The sequence below is a fragment of the Mixophyes fleayi genome, chromosome 12 (genome assembly GCF_038048845.1).
Source record: "Mixophyes fleayi isolate aMixFle1 chromosome 12, aMixFle1.hap1, whole genome shotgun sequence".
In the NCBI taxonomy this organism is placed as follows: Eukaryota; Metazoa; Chordata; class Amphibia; order Anura; family Limnodynastidae; genus Mixophyes; species Mixophyes fleayi.
The window spans coordinates 27260725-27279462 of NC_134413.1; the positions used below are offsets into that span (position 1 = coordinate 27260725).

An 18738-nucleotide genomic window follows, 5' to 3' on the forward strand; every position below is an offset into this window, starting at 1 on the left:
TGCAGACATTACAGCTTTGGGTAAAACGGCATTACTGAGCAGCCCGAAGGCATTTAGGAAATATTTTATTATGCGGTGGTGCAGCGTTAAACTGTGAAATGTATTGCGATGATAAGTGTTGACTCAGTTTAACATTCGGAATTTGAAAACAGAACCAAACGTTATAAATTGCAGTAGCGCTCTTACACATTTGTGATGTTATTGTTCCTGATTTTGCATCTGTCTGTGCATGCAAATATGATACCTATGTCCATGACAGTGGATTACACATTCAGATAGATGTTGAGAGAAGTGGTGCTGGCCTAATGTGTATCTGGGTTTCTGTATTTTCTGAGCCAATCTCAGTGCAAACTTGATGAAGCAAAATGATGGTCTGAACACAGGTACCATAACCAGACAATGGGGTATATTTAAGAAAGCACGGTAGTGCACTATCATGCACTTACCGTGTAAATTAGGCCAGGATGTGCTCTCCGCAAATTTATTAAAGGTGCATCGCAGCAGATATCATTGATATCTGCTGCTTTGCACTCCTGATCGTTTTTGGGAGCAGTCACCATTCAACAGAATGGTGACTGCTCCTGGCCGCAATCTAACAAGTCCCGAAAAAATGTTTTTTCGGGAACTTGTTGTGTTAATGTACGCCAGCTGAGGCTGGCGTACATCATAGGAAATGCTTGTAAAACTTGTGCTCTTGGGTATGTCCAGTTCTGCTCCGGAGAGCAGAGCTGGACAGCGCATGCGCAGGGAGTGATCTTGTGATCCCTCCTTGTCACAGCCTCAAGTTCTCCGGTCGGCACATGCGCAGTAGCATGAAGAAGATAAAGTGCACCGAAGAGGAGGAGATCCGGAGACAGCGCAACCGAAGAGCCAGTGGTGAGTATGGTTTTTTTTATCACAGAAACAGCAGTTTTTCGGAACTGCTGTTTCTGTGATCCATTTTTAATAAATTTGAGAAATATATCAATCCTTATCCATGTGATAAGGATTGATAAGTATTTCTCGTTTTGTCCGATAAATGATAAATGTGCCCCTATGAGTTAAAACCTCAAGTGTCTTAAGTCATTAATAGTGTAGTGTGGGAAAAGTGTTTCAGATAACACAATGCCCTTACTCTTGGGCACACACAGGTGATTAGAAACATGATTTCTAAAACATTTCTGGCTACATCTGCACATACATACATGTTAGGTTTAATTAAACCACATATAGATATGATTAAACAGAAGTTGTGTCTGCAGATCTGGAGGCCTCTCAGCTTGTCTTTTGCAGAGTTGAGTGGCTACTGAGCTTTTACTGACCCAAGCTGGAGCATTCAGACAAAGCTCCTCTGAGTGTATTGCAATATTTTTCATGGCTCTTTCCCTGGCCCTGTTCAGGTAGGATCATGGACTTGGCTACTGATATTGTATCTGTGATGCTGAACCTGAAGTGTATATTTCTACACCACCCACCGTGAAGCAGTAGGATTTGTTTAGAATTCCCATCCAGCAGCAGTAGATCTGTGTTAAGAGGATGACCAGGGCTGGTACTACCAATAGGCAAACCAAGGTGGTCTTCTAGAGCTTACTTTTGGTTGGTGTGCTCCGGGAGATCCTGGGAGCAGGTGGGAGTGTGGGGGCCACGATAAGGCGAGAATCGCGTCACTAAGCCGCACCCCCACCCTGTTAACTAACGAAGGACGTTGCATACGGGAGGTTGCCCTGAAATTTGGAAGTCTCCCGGACATTCCAGGAGAATAAGAAACTTTGTTCTAGAGCAGTGTTTCTTAAACCTGGTCCTCAGGGATCCCTAACAGTGCATGTTTTCCATATCTCCTTGCTTTAACACAGGTGTATTCATTACTGACTGACACAGTATTTCTCTTGTCACCTGGAAAACATGCACTGTTAGGGCTCCACACAAGGTAAGATGCCGTGGTATCCAGTATCCTTCTACATGCCCTGATCATGACGCCCCATCATTGCCAAAACAATTACTGTTGCCAAGTCCACCTATGTTACTCTCCACCTTGTCTGTATGGTCAGTAATCCACACATTTCATCTCACTTACAATTTTCACAAAGGATCTCGCCCTCTAGGGTGTGTATCAGTAAAAGACTTTCCTCTTCTGTTGCCAGCAGGTAGCGCCTGTTGTAAAATGAGCTAAGCGAAGTGTCAACTTTTGACATGTATATGTTTTGTTCCAGTTTATTTAGTTTTCCTTTGTACAGTGCTTTTGTTTTAGGTCAACACTTTATTCATATTAGTTTTTTTTTATGGCGAGCCAACAAATTCCACAATTGCCGTGTTACACCTCATCGTGTGGCTTTATTGTTTCAGTGTATACACACAGGCCTGTTTATTTAGAGAGCAACTGGAACGTAAACTAGACTGCACGCTGTATGATTACATAAAGGACTGGCAAAAATTCAGATAACAATTTAAACACATGCATTTAATGTAAACACAATTGCTCACAGACACAATTGATTAAAAGTGATCAAATCACATTTCCTTTGCAGCTGACTGGTGGGAATACCCATATTGTAGGAGTCATTTCAAACCCGTTCCCATGCATCAGGTTAGTTGGCAATGAGACAAGTAATTGTCTCTCTTAACATATTTTTTAATAATTGTGGCAGTGAGCAATTGCATGTTCAATTCTGCCCATATGCTTAAAGCGTTATGTAAAAATGAAGTTGAGATCCCGATTAGTATGAGTTGGTATGTACAATATTGGTGAAGGACACGGGCGCATGCAGGGGGGTTTCTGGTTCTCAGAAACCCCTCCCCTCCGCAAAGATCGGGGGCTAAACATTGCCCATACGCAGCAGCTCTCTATATTTTTTTTTTTTCGGGGGGTGACCCCCCCCTTTTAAAATCCTGCGTGTGCCCCTGAGACATCTAAAACTTCTGATTTAGAACTGCATTTAGATCATTCACAAAGCGAAATAATAGTGCAACAGGTTGTAAGTCATAAAGCAGAAATGTGATGACTATTATGTACGTAGTGGTTGATTGGGTAGATAACTATGTGACCAAAGCGTAATTGTAGGTGCAACTGTATATACTGAGACTTGCAGATCTTCACTGAGCAGAAATAAATGATAAACATTGTCTTTTTCTTGATCATTTCTCTTTATTTGCCATCACAACTAAAATGTCACCTTGTCATTCAATAGCTTAGTGTTAGTTGACAACATTCCTTTTTTTGTTGCTGAAGTTATCGTTTTTCATTTTGACGTTTCCGTTTCATCTGCTTTTTCTATATTGTTCGTATTCTTAGCATTTTGCATGACACTCAGGATAAATATTTCTAATCCTTTTGAATAAAATATTGTGTAGTAGACCAATATTCTTGGAATGCAGTATTAGAGTATTTATTGTCAATAACAAAGAAATCTGGCTAAAGGTCATACTTTGTCAACGGAAAAGCTAAAAGCCCTCCGGCTCATGAAAATGGGTTGCCATCTCCGGATAGTGATAACAGAAGAAAATTAATGACTTTTTTGTTTTCATTTCAATATAGCATTTTTTTAATGGTCATTTTTGTTTTTTTTTACTTTTTTTTTTTTAAATGTATTTTTATTAAAATTCACGTTTTATGTGTTTATTTTTAGTGGAAGTGAAAGCCCAAGTCTGGGCATTCAGTTCCACTGCACATGGCCAACGGCTAGCTACGTCACACATGGGCAGCTTCCCCAGAACCGCCCGGTAAAACATTAGGTTAACCCTTACCACTTTAGGCTAGTATCTCCGAGCATCTGAGTATCAATATTTTATGGAATAGGCAGTCTCTCCATAACTAGCTCCACAAAATTAGAAAACAAAATGTCAAAATGCAGACACCAAATAGGTGGAGCTGGGATTTATTCGTAAGCCATGTCTAGGATAGCACATTGGGTTTCACCTTAAAGCAGCACTCACAGGTAGGGTCAAGGGTGCCTTTCACTGGGGCAACTTCACATTCATTTGAAAGTGGTGAATGTAAAAGGTGTGCCAAATTATGATCATGATCATGATCATGCCAGGGGCAAATGCAGGATTTGTAGAGGGGGGTTTCCCCACCACGCCACCAGTGGGCGTGACCAGCATGCATGGGGGTGTGACTAAAATTTCAAACAGTGCTCGGCTGCTCTCCAACTCTTCCTATCCCCGTAATATACATAGGCAATGCTGCATGCACTACTGTTCGGTGCACGCAGCTCTCCCTTTTCAAGCAGAGCTGTGTGAAGCAGGAGCAGGGTCCAGCCACCTCAATTATACAGTGCCCCAGGCTAGGAGGGGGGTTTCCAGGCACTAGGAACCCCCCCCCCCCTCGGTTTGCCTAGGCATGAAGTGTGAACAAATACCTGTGTATATTATGTGCTACTGTGACCAGGCACGGACTGGCAGGTTTCGGCCCGGGGGGGGCGCACAGGCGGCCGCATCACGTGACATGCAATGCGGCCGCGTCATAATGCCCCCCAGTCCAGCCTGCCCCCCGGTCCAGCCTGCCCCTGACTGTGACAAGGTGACTCTTACAGTTCTTATTTTTATGATAACAGTAGACTGAAAGAACAATGACTATTATTAAGCATAGTAACTAAAGGCCCTGGACTTATTCAAACTGCTAGCTCATGGGCCAAAAATGGAGGATCCAAAACACGTTACAGATCTGGTAAATGCTTTGTAGTTGTTGTGTAGTATTGTAGTTTTCCCAGAATCCTCTGTGTTGCCTGATAGCAGCCATTCGCTACAGTGTGTGGATACGTCTTGGCCAGTTTACTGTGTCTGTCAGGCTGACCACAGTGAATTCTATGCAGGCCAGTACAGAAAAGGTAAGAGTCACTTAATGTTGTGATGGAAATTTTACAAAGGGAGACCTAGAAACTGTACTGTGCGTAGAGACCAACAATGTCTCGATCTGGCTCTGGTTATCGTAACTCAAATATCAACTTCAGGTACAGTAACTTGGCTCATCCTCAGAGAATAGTGTCTTAGCAATATGGATGTCATTTCTTATATTAGTATTTATGTTAAATCAAAGGCATCATTACAGCACAAGAAACGTTCTGATCTTTCACTCCGACATTCTTTAATCATATTGTATAGCAGAAAAGCAGATGCTAAAGAGCAGTGTCCATCGTTCAGCTCCCCCTGAGAGTCCTCGCTCTTGAAATGTTATCATGGTTTTCTTTAAAGGGTTTCCCACAATGTCACAGAAAATAACTCATGTAAGAGATTTTACACTCTATTAAGTCAGATTATAATGCTGGTACACAGTGCTTTTTATGTGCCCATGTTCCTCCCAAGCTTATTACAAAGGATCATTGATCCCGATTGGGAATGTGTCCACAGTACACATGGTGAACATTCTGTGGGCACATGGAAGCTCTCCTATGTACAAGCATGACTTAATATATTAATATATGCATTGCAGTTAGTTTACATAACTTAAACTGATTATTTAAATTTTGTACTCCACCAACAATATAACAAAATAAACAAGACTGCAATTCAGGGCAATATAAGGGTTAATTCTGTTCAAAAAAAATATGTATAAATGAATTACATCAATGTAATCAATCAATGCACCAAAGAAATGACATGAAGGAATGCTATACAATAGTGTAAGCTTCATACATACACAGAGTACACTCAGTGGTAGTCATTAGAGCACAATGAAAAAATCGACAAGACTTACCCCAACATGGATAGAGCGAAGGTGTCAATCCCGACAGTGTTAACATCGGCAGTTTGAAAAACCGATCTGCAAGACTTGCGATAAATGAAGATGCCAGCGCCCCTAAATGACGTCCGTGTTAAGGGCAACGCTATTATTTGTGCTCTTAAAGGGCTAACCAAAGGAGGTGCCGAATGTACAATCATACTTACCAACTCTCCCGGAATATCCGGGAGACTCCCGAAATCTGGGTCAGTCTCCTGGGCTCCCGGGAGAGAGGGCAATTCTCCCGATTCCCGGGCGGCTGTAGAAAGTAAATTGAGGAGGCGGGGCTTATCGGTGTCACGGACGCATCATTGTGGCCCCGCCCCCTAACCAGGTGATTCTTTGAACCCCACCCCCACACACCCACCTGACCCCTGGACCTCCCGGGACTTAACCTGCCAATGTTGGCAACTATGTGTACAATGTCTATTAGTAGGCTTGTATAATGTACTTCCGAGCCTCCTTGCAGTAGCCCTTTAAGAGCACAAATGCGTACTCTGGCCATATTCCATATAAGGATCATTGATCTACAGTTGGCTTCATTGCGAACATATATTCATTCGTTAGATACCAGATATTGGTAACTGTGGTACAGTAAATGGATACACTGTGGATTGTATAAGTGTCTTTGTTGGTGACCACCCATAACTGTACCTTTACATTGGCTTTGTTGATTAGTCATAGGCTTCAATTTATAATTTCCTTTCAATGTATGTTTTTAAGTTTCCAAATAAAGAGAAATTGCAAACACATACAAAGTACAAAGGAACAAGGTTTCTAGAGACAGGATCCGGGTTTGTTTAAATGAGGCATAGATAGAACCCACATCCACCCCCTCCTCTCTCACCTCCAAAATGTGTGTGGGGGAGGGGGGGCTCAAGGGTGATAGAGTTGGCAAAATTGTCTGTGTATCTTTTTTTGATGAAAGGTTGGTGGATTTAGGACTGCAAGATGAGTTGAAGAGGTAGGTAGGGGATAAAGTGATCAAGTAGGGAATGAGGACAGTGTTACTGAGTGATAGTATAAGAAAGTTAAGCAAAGTGTGGTCCTCTGGGGTTGTAAACACTAAAGACTAATTTAAATTTTGGGTATGGGTGTAATGGACTTCTGTTTCTTTTGTTTTATTGGAGTGACTAGCAAGATGCTGGTTGGCTTCTCACTTACCAGGCAACTCAATGTTTAATTTAGATTATAGTGTAACTATTAGTCCAGAATGTGCTGATCTTACTATCCTAGTTTTTCTTTTGTCCCCCAGTTTAATAGATCACCACTATGATTTTCCACTATATTAGTAGTTCTACATCTTGATTTCTATACAGGAAAAAAAAAAAAAAAAAAATATATATATATATATATATATAATCACACAGAGACATATAAGAACTAAGTAAGCATTATTAGGAACAAGTTTATTCAGGTTAAATTACCAATGGATCCTGAACTGAGCACAATTGAATTTTCATTCCAGTCTATTTTTGTAATATAAACACATTCTTGTCTTAATTTCTCTTACGTAATATAGATATGGTTGACTGGCAGATCAAATGGAGATTTCCAATGCTGTAGTGCATTCAAATTCTAAGCAGTAAATACATTTTTTAAAGGACTTACATTATAATGATTTGTTTCATATATGTGTTGTTTGTGTCTTCTTGTGTCTGTGTGTTAACGTGGCCGGGACACGTTGCAAACCCCAAACATTCAACAGTTCTGTAGAGTAGATAGCATTTACCTCAATAATGGTAGTTTCTTTTCGTTTTTTTCTCATTCTCAATTCAGATGACGGATCTAAGCCAACGCCCACAATGGAGACCCGGCCTGTTTTCGAAGGAGAAGGTAACGGAAACTTTTCTTGTAACATATTGGTCTAGCAATCATTTGCCCACTTAACTTTTCTTTTTAACTCTTGGTGGATTCATCATTTTAAATTTTACACATCCCTAATGAGTTTCAATGATCTTACTCCTTATTGTATAAAAGCACAATATCTACTATTCTATCATCTGTCTGTATGCAAATGAATGATAAGAGACCGTTTTGGTAACAATTTGTGAGAATAGTTGAAGCAGAAGGATGGCCATGTCACTGTGGATTAGGTAGAGGCAAGGGGATGTGCATCTTCAGACATTAGCTAGCCATCCGTAGAGCCATCCCTGTTACGTCATTCAGTGATACCTTAGATGGAATCCTTAATTTATCATGAGTGTCCTAGTCATTGTTTTCACACTGTGCACAATTTCCTACATTCATATTGAACACGGAGTGTTCTTTACTAGCTTATCTTCACAGGTCACAAAATGAGCGTAATTTACATTTTAAAAGCCAGATGACAACATTTAGTATTCCCACCTATATGCTGAGCCATACGCATCTTATGATCCATGCAGGTCGGCACCTGTAGCATATGTGCCAGGTTTAAGCCATGCACACATCACAGACACTTACATCCCACTTACCCCTATATCATTATTTTTATGGACTTGCAAGCAGCCTATTGTAAGCATTACAATACAGCTGGAGACATCATCATTGGCATCCATTATTAACGATTGCCTCTGACCACCCCACAAATAATGCAGCTTTCTTGGGTGTGTGTGTGTATGTATGTGTATGTATATATGTGTATATATAGGTGTATATATATATATATATATATATATATATATATATATTGTCTTTTTCGAATCCCCATTCATTCACAATTGCATGTTCCTGACCTTACTGTATTTGGTCTACATTAAAATGCCCCCATCCCGCCTCTTCAGATGCAGGCTGGCGTAATTTTCACAATCAGGCAAACCTAAATGGGCAAATATACATATATGGTAAAAGTACTGAAGCACAAAATTCTACACTATTTTTAGACTGCTGGTGTAAGGCACACTTATTCTTATTTTTAGACTATTGATATAAGCCGCACTTATACCAACATTCTAAAAAGTAGAGTAGGCCACACTTTTGTCTGTTACATTGGGTAAAGTGCACCTAAAAAAGTGCTTCTAAATTAAAGTGCAACTGAAAGGCACAAGTATAGGTTGAGGCACGATCTCTGCCAGCTTGGAGCTGGTGCAAAAATCAAGTCATTTTGAGTAGAAGTGGCTGTGTACCCCTCTACATAGCAAGAAATGCCCCTAAAAAAATCATCCCTCTCAGCCCCTTTATCTAGTTTCAACAATAGAAATGTATTTGTTTTGCCTCTGAACTTTTGTAAGGAGCACCTTCTCTCCAAGCATTTTGTTTGAGTGTCATGCACTCTTAAAGATATGTGAATGTCATACAGAATGAAGGTTACCCAACAAATGATGCTCCAGAACCCCAATATCTGTCTACCTAATCCACCAACTTTATTGCAAATGAAGAATTTGTGCACCAGTAGTGGTAAATTTGGAGGAAAGAAACATGTAAATATAAATATAAGGGACATATATTTAGTATCCCTATACTCAAGAGGACTAGTCAATTTAAAATATTGGATAAATATCCCAGGTTGTTTGACTAAGTATGGGAGAAATCAATGCAAGTGTTTTTTTTTCTATTTCAGCTAATTATTCTCTATATAGTGACCTTAAATTTGGTGCATCAATAATTTCCCATCTGTCCTGAAAAACCAATATAACATTCCATTGTGTGAACTAAATTAAATGACTGTTATGCCCATTTGAATTGAGGCATCACAAAATGTGAAATTTGGTCTGGTCCCAAAGGGAGGAAAACCCCTACAGTCTTAGCCTCTCCTGAAATGCTCCTTATATGGTGGAGGATTTCATGTTATGAAAATATGTTGTTACTTGGTCGGTCTATTAGATGAACCTGTGCAAGGTTTAGGAAATCCCCAAAACATGGCCTGTTGGGGACACTTGAGTAGAAGGTTGAGAATTTTATAATTCTGCATTTATGTATGATACCATGTGATCATGTCATGTGATGTTATTTCTTTTTTTTATTGGATGTTTGGTGCCATTGTGCAATCACACATTTTTAGAATTGTATTGCAACTATGGTTCAACATTTTCCAATCTGCAGAGTAAACCACTTCAAAGTAAATCCAGCATATCACAAAGCTGAATTGTTTTCTATGTAAAGAGCAAGTGTCAAAATATCTACTGAAATTATGCACACACAAAATCACCAATCTTCAGCTCATTATATGTATATAGCAGACAATAGCTGTTCTGAGTCCAGGCTAAGGAGCTAGTGAACTGTCCCTAATCTTTCCGTTTAAATAGCTGGGGTGCACACCTGTTTTTTGTTTCATTTCCATTCAGCACTTGATCGTTTTCCAAAAGTGACAATGACCTACGGGTCAGCAATTTCCTGTTCACAGCACATGGCAGGTTCAGTGACTCAGGAAATCACCAGTGCAGATTGGGTCATGCAGTATTATGGCACATAGAATATGTGCGCATGACATCCTGCTTTGAAGTATCAGCACACTTCTGCCAATTGTGTTGAGATACAAAGCTTTATGATTTTAAGGTTGTTCAAGAAAATGATATGTTCCAGTTTATATGATCAGATACCTGTTTTGAATCTTAAATGGGAAACGTAAGCAAACCTACCAACATGACCAAATTCATCAGGCAGACATTTGTCTGGTATTAATCACAATCATTTTGACTTATTTAACCTTGGGTTAAACAATAAACTGTTGTCAAATGTTGACTGAATGTATAATTTGTTTTGTAATACTGTGGTGTTGCTGGACATAGATTAGAGACACTGACAAGAGCAGTCCCAGGTGAACTGTGGCTATGGTGGAACTAGAAGTTCCAGTATGCCTTGCCAGCCAGAGACTGTAGGGCCACAGGTTTCTTACCACTTGACTCGACCAACAACAGTAGTAATAAAACACTGGAATTCAAGGGGATAATACAAATTTTTTACCTACACTGTCTATTTAAGAACAAGTTGCTCCTCAGAACAGCCTAAATTCACAAGAGCATTGTCTCAACAAGGCGTAGAAATATAGCACAGGGATGCTGGCCAAAACTGACAAGAAAGGTACAAAACAACAATTTGTCTACCGTGAGTATATATCGGAGCTCAGCCACCTTCCAGTTTTGGGAACTACAACTGGAATATCAATCTGCTCCTTCACTTTGGAGAAATGTGCATGGTGAAGAAAATGGACTCTTCCTTCATTAAGTTTAAACTTTTTCGCCGTTCTTTTAAAATAATAGTGTACATCAACGGACATGCCTCCGTTCTGTATTCTGAGCAGCTTCCGAAAACCAAAATTATGCCTCAATGTGCCTAGTGAAGCCCTTTACCCCAGGAGGCTGGTTGAAATTGGGTCATGTCATGTACTTTTATTGAGACTGTTCGGCAGAGAAGTGTACTGTACACAACGCATAAGATAAGCCACCTGTAATAAAACAATGCACAGTGTACTGTGTTAAATAAGAAAACCTAAAGCTGGGCAGCATGTCATGCAAGTAGATTGATTTCATATTTCTGAAAAGGAACGTGTCTGCAGGCAATGCATTGGTCTGTGTATGTACTGCGACACTAAAGACTACTTTTGTCCGCTTATGTCCCCATAAACGGGAAACAACAAAGCCCACATGGTTCTGGAGAGGCTGTCCTGGGCAATGTAAACTGTTCATCCATCAATTAGGTATCATCTAAAAGTTGCATTCCTTTTCTTATTTCACATATTGTTGTATCCTCCTTGGAAGCCTTCCTTGGATTCTGAGGCTGCTGGTAATTTTATTGAACAAGGCCTGGTTCAAAAGTACCAATGTCGTTAATTTGGGGAAATCACTATACATTACACTTATTGATGGGATTGCAATTCCTACTGCGTCTATTCACTTTAAGACTCTTCTGCTTAACTAACAAATAAGGGTCCTGCATAAAGATCTAATCTCATTTGTGATTCCAAAATTTGTAAATCCGGTTCTTCCAGGACTGCCTTGGCCTAAACATCTTCCTGTCCTATATTGGAGGTCCATTCAAGTCCTCTCGTGGGGACCTTCATGCTTGGTTATGGGTCTTGGAAATATTAAACTCTCTTCATACATTCCTTTGGCAGTCTCAGATATCCAACCATGACTCTCTTCCAAATATTCAGAATTTATGGCTGTCTTTTGCTAATATAATGCCAAGGCTTTTGCACCGCAACTCTTTGATTGACTTAATTCCAGGTACCAATCTTCCCAGAGGTCATTTGTATCACCTGTCAGTTCTACAAACCAGAACCATATTTAGTTACATTAAGGAGGATTTCGAAATAATATTAAGTCACAAATCTCCTTTTCCTAATAGTGCTTGTTTCTTGTTCAGGAAAAAGACTATTGTTGAAGACTCTGAATTGATTACACAGGTTTCACCAAAAATTACCATAAAAACTGTTGCTCTTTCCAGTTGATCTGCGAACTCTTTAATTAAATGTGTGGAGTCAAATTCATCTCTGAATTTGATTTTTGTGCTGCATACAATCTCATCTGTATCAAGCAAGGGAGTAAGTCGTCTTTCACACACAAGATGCCCACTTCCGGTACCTCATCATGCCTCTCTCTAGTTATATATTTTGCCAGCAGTCAAGAGATCTCCAGCTATGGGCAGTCGGCTCAGAGGCTTGATCCTAAAGCCCTCTTTCATTCCCAGTTTGACTTCATTGGTACTTATCATACTGATTTAAAAAATGTTAAAGCAGGTGACTTTCTTGGTCCTTCCATCCTTTGACCCAAAAGAATCGTCACATCATTGAGCACTCCCAAATAGTAGCATAAATAACCCACTTGAATTATAATCTCCAGAAGTTGTTGGTGTCTCAATTTCAGGAAGTGTGTCACAAATGTAATTTCGGTCTGTCCTAAATATGCCATAAACTGCATATAGGTGGGATGCTGTGTTACTTCTACACATCACTGTTCTACTTAACTTTAAGGATATAAGTAAATAAAGACACAGGCACTTAATTAATAGGTCACAGTTTATTTAACTGAATTGGAAAATTGGTGGCAGAGAAAGCACACTGCAGGACAATTAAGACTGATGACTGAACCATACTGTGTATGACTAACTGGCACCGAATCCACTTAACCAAGGATGTAATCCCTTACTGTATGGCCGGCGCTAAATTTGGCATCAGAGTGACTGCACCCCCTCTAGACTCACAATGACCTGCTCTCACAAAGAAGATCAAGGGGTCCTCCTCACTAAAGGACCAAGAGCCACCTTTACCTCATAGGGGGCAGTGACCTGTGGCCAATCAACAATAGCGCTGTATGTATCAGATGCTGATCGCAGTGCTTTCCTACCATCGCTGTTGTCCTTTACCAGATGAACAGCCCGCTACCAGGTGACCTAAGAATACCACCTCTCCTCAATAAATTTGCTTGATGAATATCCAACGCCCATCACCAGTGAGGTGTACCCCATCTTACGGAAAAGGTGTTTGGTCTATCGTTACATCACGTGAAGGTAAAAACACGGAAAAAAAAAAACCTGGAGGCACACCACTAATCGGGCTATGATCTAGGGAAAAAACGGGAAAAATTCCTTTGCCCTTGCTAAAAGCGACAAGCAGCAAGCCCTGGGTCACCGTGGCGAGGGGGAAGGTTGGGGTTAGGAAGGGAATGAAAGGAGTGTTGTAGACAAAGTAGGAAGAAAGCTGGTTAAACGTCAAGCCTAATGTATGTTTTATACGTTGATGATTCCTATCTACCAGGGGTCTATATGGCTTCCACCGCGGATCCAGCCAATGCCGTGGACATAACCGCACCAAGCCGGAAGGAGTGGGTGCCAAACTGTGCCATGTCTAAACCCATGACTCTAATGTATTTTCAAACAGGGCATCAAGTTTGATAACGAGTGACTGTTTAATCGTCCCTGTGAGCCAAAATTATAGGGGCTGGCTGTGGGTCTGAACCCCGTCCGTCTTGTTAATGCTAGTGGGCACATGTCGTGGTCACTGTGTGCAGGAATCTGAATACATGAGTCTCTACCTGCCTGGTCGGTTTTAGACTTGATTGTAAATTGTTCTGTTGAGTGTCCTGTATCCTCACATGTCACACTAGCAAGCCAAATCTTGTATGAAGCTTGGATTGCACAATGAGTTCAGGGATCCTGAAAGCGCAGAAGAAAGTCAGGGAGAATGCGGTATGAAACAAAATCTGTTTGCATCGGTCGTTTGCCACAAATTGCAGGGATTGTATTAACTGGCGCAACAACTGCATGTTAATGGGACGCCTAGTGTCCCCGAGGGCTGATCCATTGCGTGCTCAACCTTTTTAGGGGTTTCGAGATTGTAAATATTTTAGTTGTATCTGTTGTTCCATGCATGCGAGCCATGAAAGATGTGCCCGCCAGTGCGGCAAACATAGCAGTCTTGAATGCTCCATGCTGGTATCGCGATCACATAAAGGCAAGCATCACATCGCTCGGACCAGAGTCTTGTGACCCTCTAGTGGTAAGGCATTCTTGCCAATGTTGCCACGCAGTCCAATAGGCTCGTCTTGTCGGACTGCACTAATGACCTTTCTGCAAGTCCAATTATACCAGCCCGATAATCCACCAAACACAAGAGGGTCAAGGAGTGCTTATGGGGTTAGTCCTAAGTCGACACCATTGAAACCGTGATAAGGTGTTTGCTATATTGTTTTCTATCCCCGAAATATGGCATTTGGCAAAAGAGATGTCAAATTCTAGGCATCGCGACATCAGGTGTCACAGCAGGGCATTGACATGGGGGAAGATGCGCTCTGTTTGTTGGTCAATTGAACAACTCCCAGATTGTCGCACCAAAATATAATGTGCTGTCCCACAAGTTTGGTTGCCCATAGTTCTATAGCCACGATTATTGGACACCGCTCAAGGACTAAATTGATGGCCACAAGGCAGGATTTCCGCCCGTAATCCGGTCAGCATGCGGTGCACCATTCAACATTATGGTACGTACCAAATGCCGTTGAGCCTGAAGCATCTGTACGTAAGTTCAATTGACGGCTGGATATGGGAGGGGTGGGCCATATGAGTTTTATTGAATTCGCTATGGAAAAGGCACCATACTTGGAGACCGTCCCTAATCTCAGGTGATAATTGAACCGCAGTCATGGGATCGATTCATACTTGCTGTGAATCTTTGCAGTTTTCTACAGAAAAACTCGGCCCATGGGGATAATTCGGCAGGCAAACTTGAATAGACCTAGCATGGATTTCACTTTGCGCAGGGGAACCGAATGGGCACCCTGAATATAAATGATGGTGTCCTATAATTTTTTGAATTTTGTCTGGGGGAAGGTGGCAGCAACCCTCCTGAGTGTCAATCTCGATACCCAGGTAGGACCAATAGAAAGTCCTTCCGTTTTGTCATGAGCAATGGGTACATCTAACACTACAAACAGTGCTTGCACTGCCATCAATGTATCTGCACATGGGTTAAGCCTGCTGTATTGATAAACAGAACATCGTCCAGGTAATGGGCTAACCATGGAGGGCGGTACCTGCTTGAATGCACCAATGAAGGAAGAACTAAACTTCTCAAAGTTTGTGCATGATATTGAAGCCCATGAGTAGACATTGGTCGATGTAAAAACCGTCCTACAATTTAAAACCCATGACCTGACAAGCTGGGGGTGAAGGGGCAACAACCGAAAAGCCAATTCGATGTCTAATTAGCTAACAAAGAGCCAATCCCAAATCCCAAACTAATGCCATTGCCAACCCAAACAATTGATAATTCACTGAACTATGTTGCATGTCTGTAGTCTTGACCAAGTGACCGGAAGGGCAATAGAGATGTTCAATTAACTGAAATTTGCCCGCTGCTTTCTTGGGTCCTAGGCGTATTTCTTTGGAGACCTTCTCAACTAATATGCTGGAAGTGAAGAGTGAACTTCTTTGAATGGTTATTTTTTTAAAAAAAACATCCTGAAAACCTAGCTTTAGAAATGTGGCTGTCTCCTGATTTGGGAAAAGGTGAAGCCATCTACTAAGCTGAAAACTTATTTGATGAAGGGGCCTTGATAAGGATCTGAAGCCGCAGCACCACGTCGCCTACCGACGCTTGTGACAGCTCTAGTGCATTCTGGGGCTGGAATGTTGTGGTTGTCATTTTCAAAGATGGCTGGTGGAAATGGTTCCTGTGAGGGGTTGATTACGGGTATAGGATGGTGACTGGTCCTAAGGATCTCCACAGATCCCCTAATGGGCCTGCTGTGAGGAGGTGACTCAAAGTGTCTGCGATGACTGTCATTTGAATATTGATCTTAGCCATTAGGGAAGGCACCATGGTAACTACCAGAGTTAGACGAGAAAAGGCATGGAAATGTTGCCCCACGCCATGGTCCCTCTGACCTTCTGAACCCCATCCCTGCAGTTCATCTTCCAATAAATGTGTGTGGGTGGAGGGGAACACGGCCTGCCGAGGGGCAGCCTTGGTAGTTGTGGGCCTGTTGGGCAGGGGTGGGGTTGTGCTTGCCGTACCCTGTAATGTGGTGTCTCGTGGTGGCTGAACATCTCCTTGTAAAGAAGGCTCCTTGCCCTGGGGGTGTGTGGAATGAATATAGGGTCTATAATGCTGAGGGGGTTCTGTTTGCCCTCCATGTGAAGCTTCTGGCATTGCCCATCAGAAATGGGCTTGGGAGAGTTTGTGGTTGATATTGGGGCCTAGACAGCTTGCAACTGTCCCTGTGCACCATGGTTGTAGTAGTTATTACTGTATGGGGAGGTGGTTGCTGCATTGTGGAACTAAAGAGATTACCCCCATTGCGAATATGGGTTGACTATATGTAATACTGCTGCCTGCAATGGGTAGAGAACATTGTTGAAGGCTCCTGACTGTTGTGCTAGTGGGGGGCCTGCTGAGGGATGCCCGTCTTCTAGCCGGGGCAGAGCCTCTGTTAATATGCAGAGGTGCAGCTTCAGAGACAGGCTGATAAATGGCCTGCCCCTGCGTGTGCTCTGTGCTTGCGCGAGGTTGCTGGCGGTTCATTATGATCCTCCAGACTATGCGAATGGATACTCCTACTTCTATGCCCAAGTAAGTGCTGAATGAGGGCGAGAGGAGGTGCAGGGAGTGGTAATCGATGCTGGAGAAGTCACCGACAGCTGGGGGATGGGCAGCAGAGCTGAGATGGCTGCCGACTGGGTATGGGGTGGAGTCCAGGAGGTGGGCAGGGCGGGAGACATTTTGTTTCGGACGAGACATGGTGCCTAACTGGGGAAAAGGAATGAACAAATGTGGAAAATTTAAAGTGACAGGTGGGGAGGGGGGGAAAAGAATGGGTACAGATGAAATAAGGCCAACGAAAACAAAGGGAAATAAAAGGCAAGTGCTAGACAGAAAAAAAGGTGGGATGGATAAAGAAACAAGGGGGGGGGGGGGGCGTGAGAGAAAAAGAATAGGCTGTAAAATGGGAAAAAAACAGTAAAGAAACTTGTCTAAGTGACGCATTACCAGAAATCCTTATCTGCTGCAGGTTTCTCCATTCTGTGAAGTAGAAGAGGCAGTTTTGCAGACAGAGTATATATCTATGGTATAGGCCTTATTTTATCAGCCATTGGCTGACCAGGATGAGGAATGTTAACCATTCAGGTGCTGTTTCACTTGTGATTTTAAGTGCGTTCGTTTTCAAAACTCTCTTGTTAAAAATAAAGTTCTTTTTAACAAGCTTCAATTGGTCTTCTTCTTCCTCTTTCTGTTCCATTCCTGTGACACCATAGACCCATATTTCTATGGACTTTATGAACGATCTCCCCCACAGATTTCAGTCATCTGGGTCATGTAGATTACTTTTCTAATATGCCTCATTTTGTCCCTCTCAAGGATCTACCATCAGCATCTCTTCTTGCAAGTTCTTTGTCTAGGTAATCTTCCACCTTCCATATTTGCCACTTCATATTGGGTTGCAATTTGTCTCTAAGTTTGGAGCAGACTTGCAAACTCTCCCGGAATATCCGGGAGACTCCCGCAGTTCGCGAGAGTCTCCCGGACTCCCGGGAGAGTGTGGCAATCTCCCTGATCTGCCCACTTCCTAGTGAAGTGGGCAGAATTTTGTTCAAACGCCGCGATGCACCGGGAATCGTCACGGGGGCGGGGCTAAAATGACGCGATTCCCGGAGCCCCGCCCTTTACACGCCCGCCTCCCTCCCGCAGCTCCCGGAAGCCATCTGAAAAAAGTTGGCAAGTATGGTTTGGAGTGCATACCGAAAGCTATTAAATATTAAACTAATAGACACATGGAAAAGGTCAATCAAAACCTTCAACATTACTTATGAATTGGGCAGATTGCTTACTGGGCTGAATTTACTCACAATAATCATCTACTAATAAAACTGTATTTTCCATCTAATGGCTGTTCATTCTAGACTATCCGCTCCCTGCTGTTATTATCACCTTCTCAGATCTATAAGAAGATGTTTAAGTTCTGCGTACAGCTCTACTCCTCACACCACGTATGCTGCTTCTTGGTTTTTTCCCAGATGCAAAGTATAAAAAAACCAAGAAGCAGCACTGTGCACACTGTGAATCCAACACCTGCTGAAGTAAGTAGATGCTAACCATCTACTTACAGTGTTGTCTCCTCATCCAAGCACTGCCAGCTTCTGCCCAGCTAGCCTGGAGCTGCAACCTGTGAGAGTCTCACATCACACACCCTGCTGACTCACATACACAGGAAGGACCGGTGTATTTTCATTGGACTGAATGCTTCCTCCGATTTTGTTTTGTTCAGCACTAGTATCTTTAATGCAGAATCCTAGACTCCTAGAGCCTGATTCATTAAGGATCTTAACTTGAGAAACAGTCAGTATTTAACTTATGTGAAAAACAGAATACTAATTTGCACCCCTTGCATTGCAACATGGTTTTGTCCAGGAGACTGAAATAAGAAGTTTCTCAAGTTAAAATCCTTAATGAATCAGGCCCCTAATCTGTCCAGACAAACAAAAGCTCTTCCTCAAGAAATGCCCAACACTGCCACAGTTTTGCTCTTAAATGCATATTGTACAAGATGGCGACACTTGCTGGTATTAAGTCTACAAAATGTGCTATATTATTTAAACACATGTTTTTTTCACTCTTATTTATATATCAGAAA

The 18738-nt window shown here is 42.0% G+C and overlaps 1 protein-coding gene across 4 annotated transcripts in view; it reads left to right on the forward strand.

Annotated features, from left to right (window-relative positions):
• SMOC1 (SPARC related modular calcium binding 1) overlaps positions 1-18738 on the forward strand; it is a 159214-nt gene that overhangs the window by 106348 nt on the left and 34128 nt on the right. For 3 of the 4 annotated variants that reach the window (XM_075192636.1, XM_075192640.1, XM_075192638.1), the window contains exon 6: positions 7439-7528. In XM_075192636.1, the coding sequence (XP_075048737.1) occupies positions 7439-7528 (90 nt within the window). The remainder of the gene's footprint in view (positions 1-7438; positions 7529-18738) is intronic. The other variant, XM_075192637.1, reaches the window with a different exon arrangement.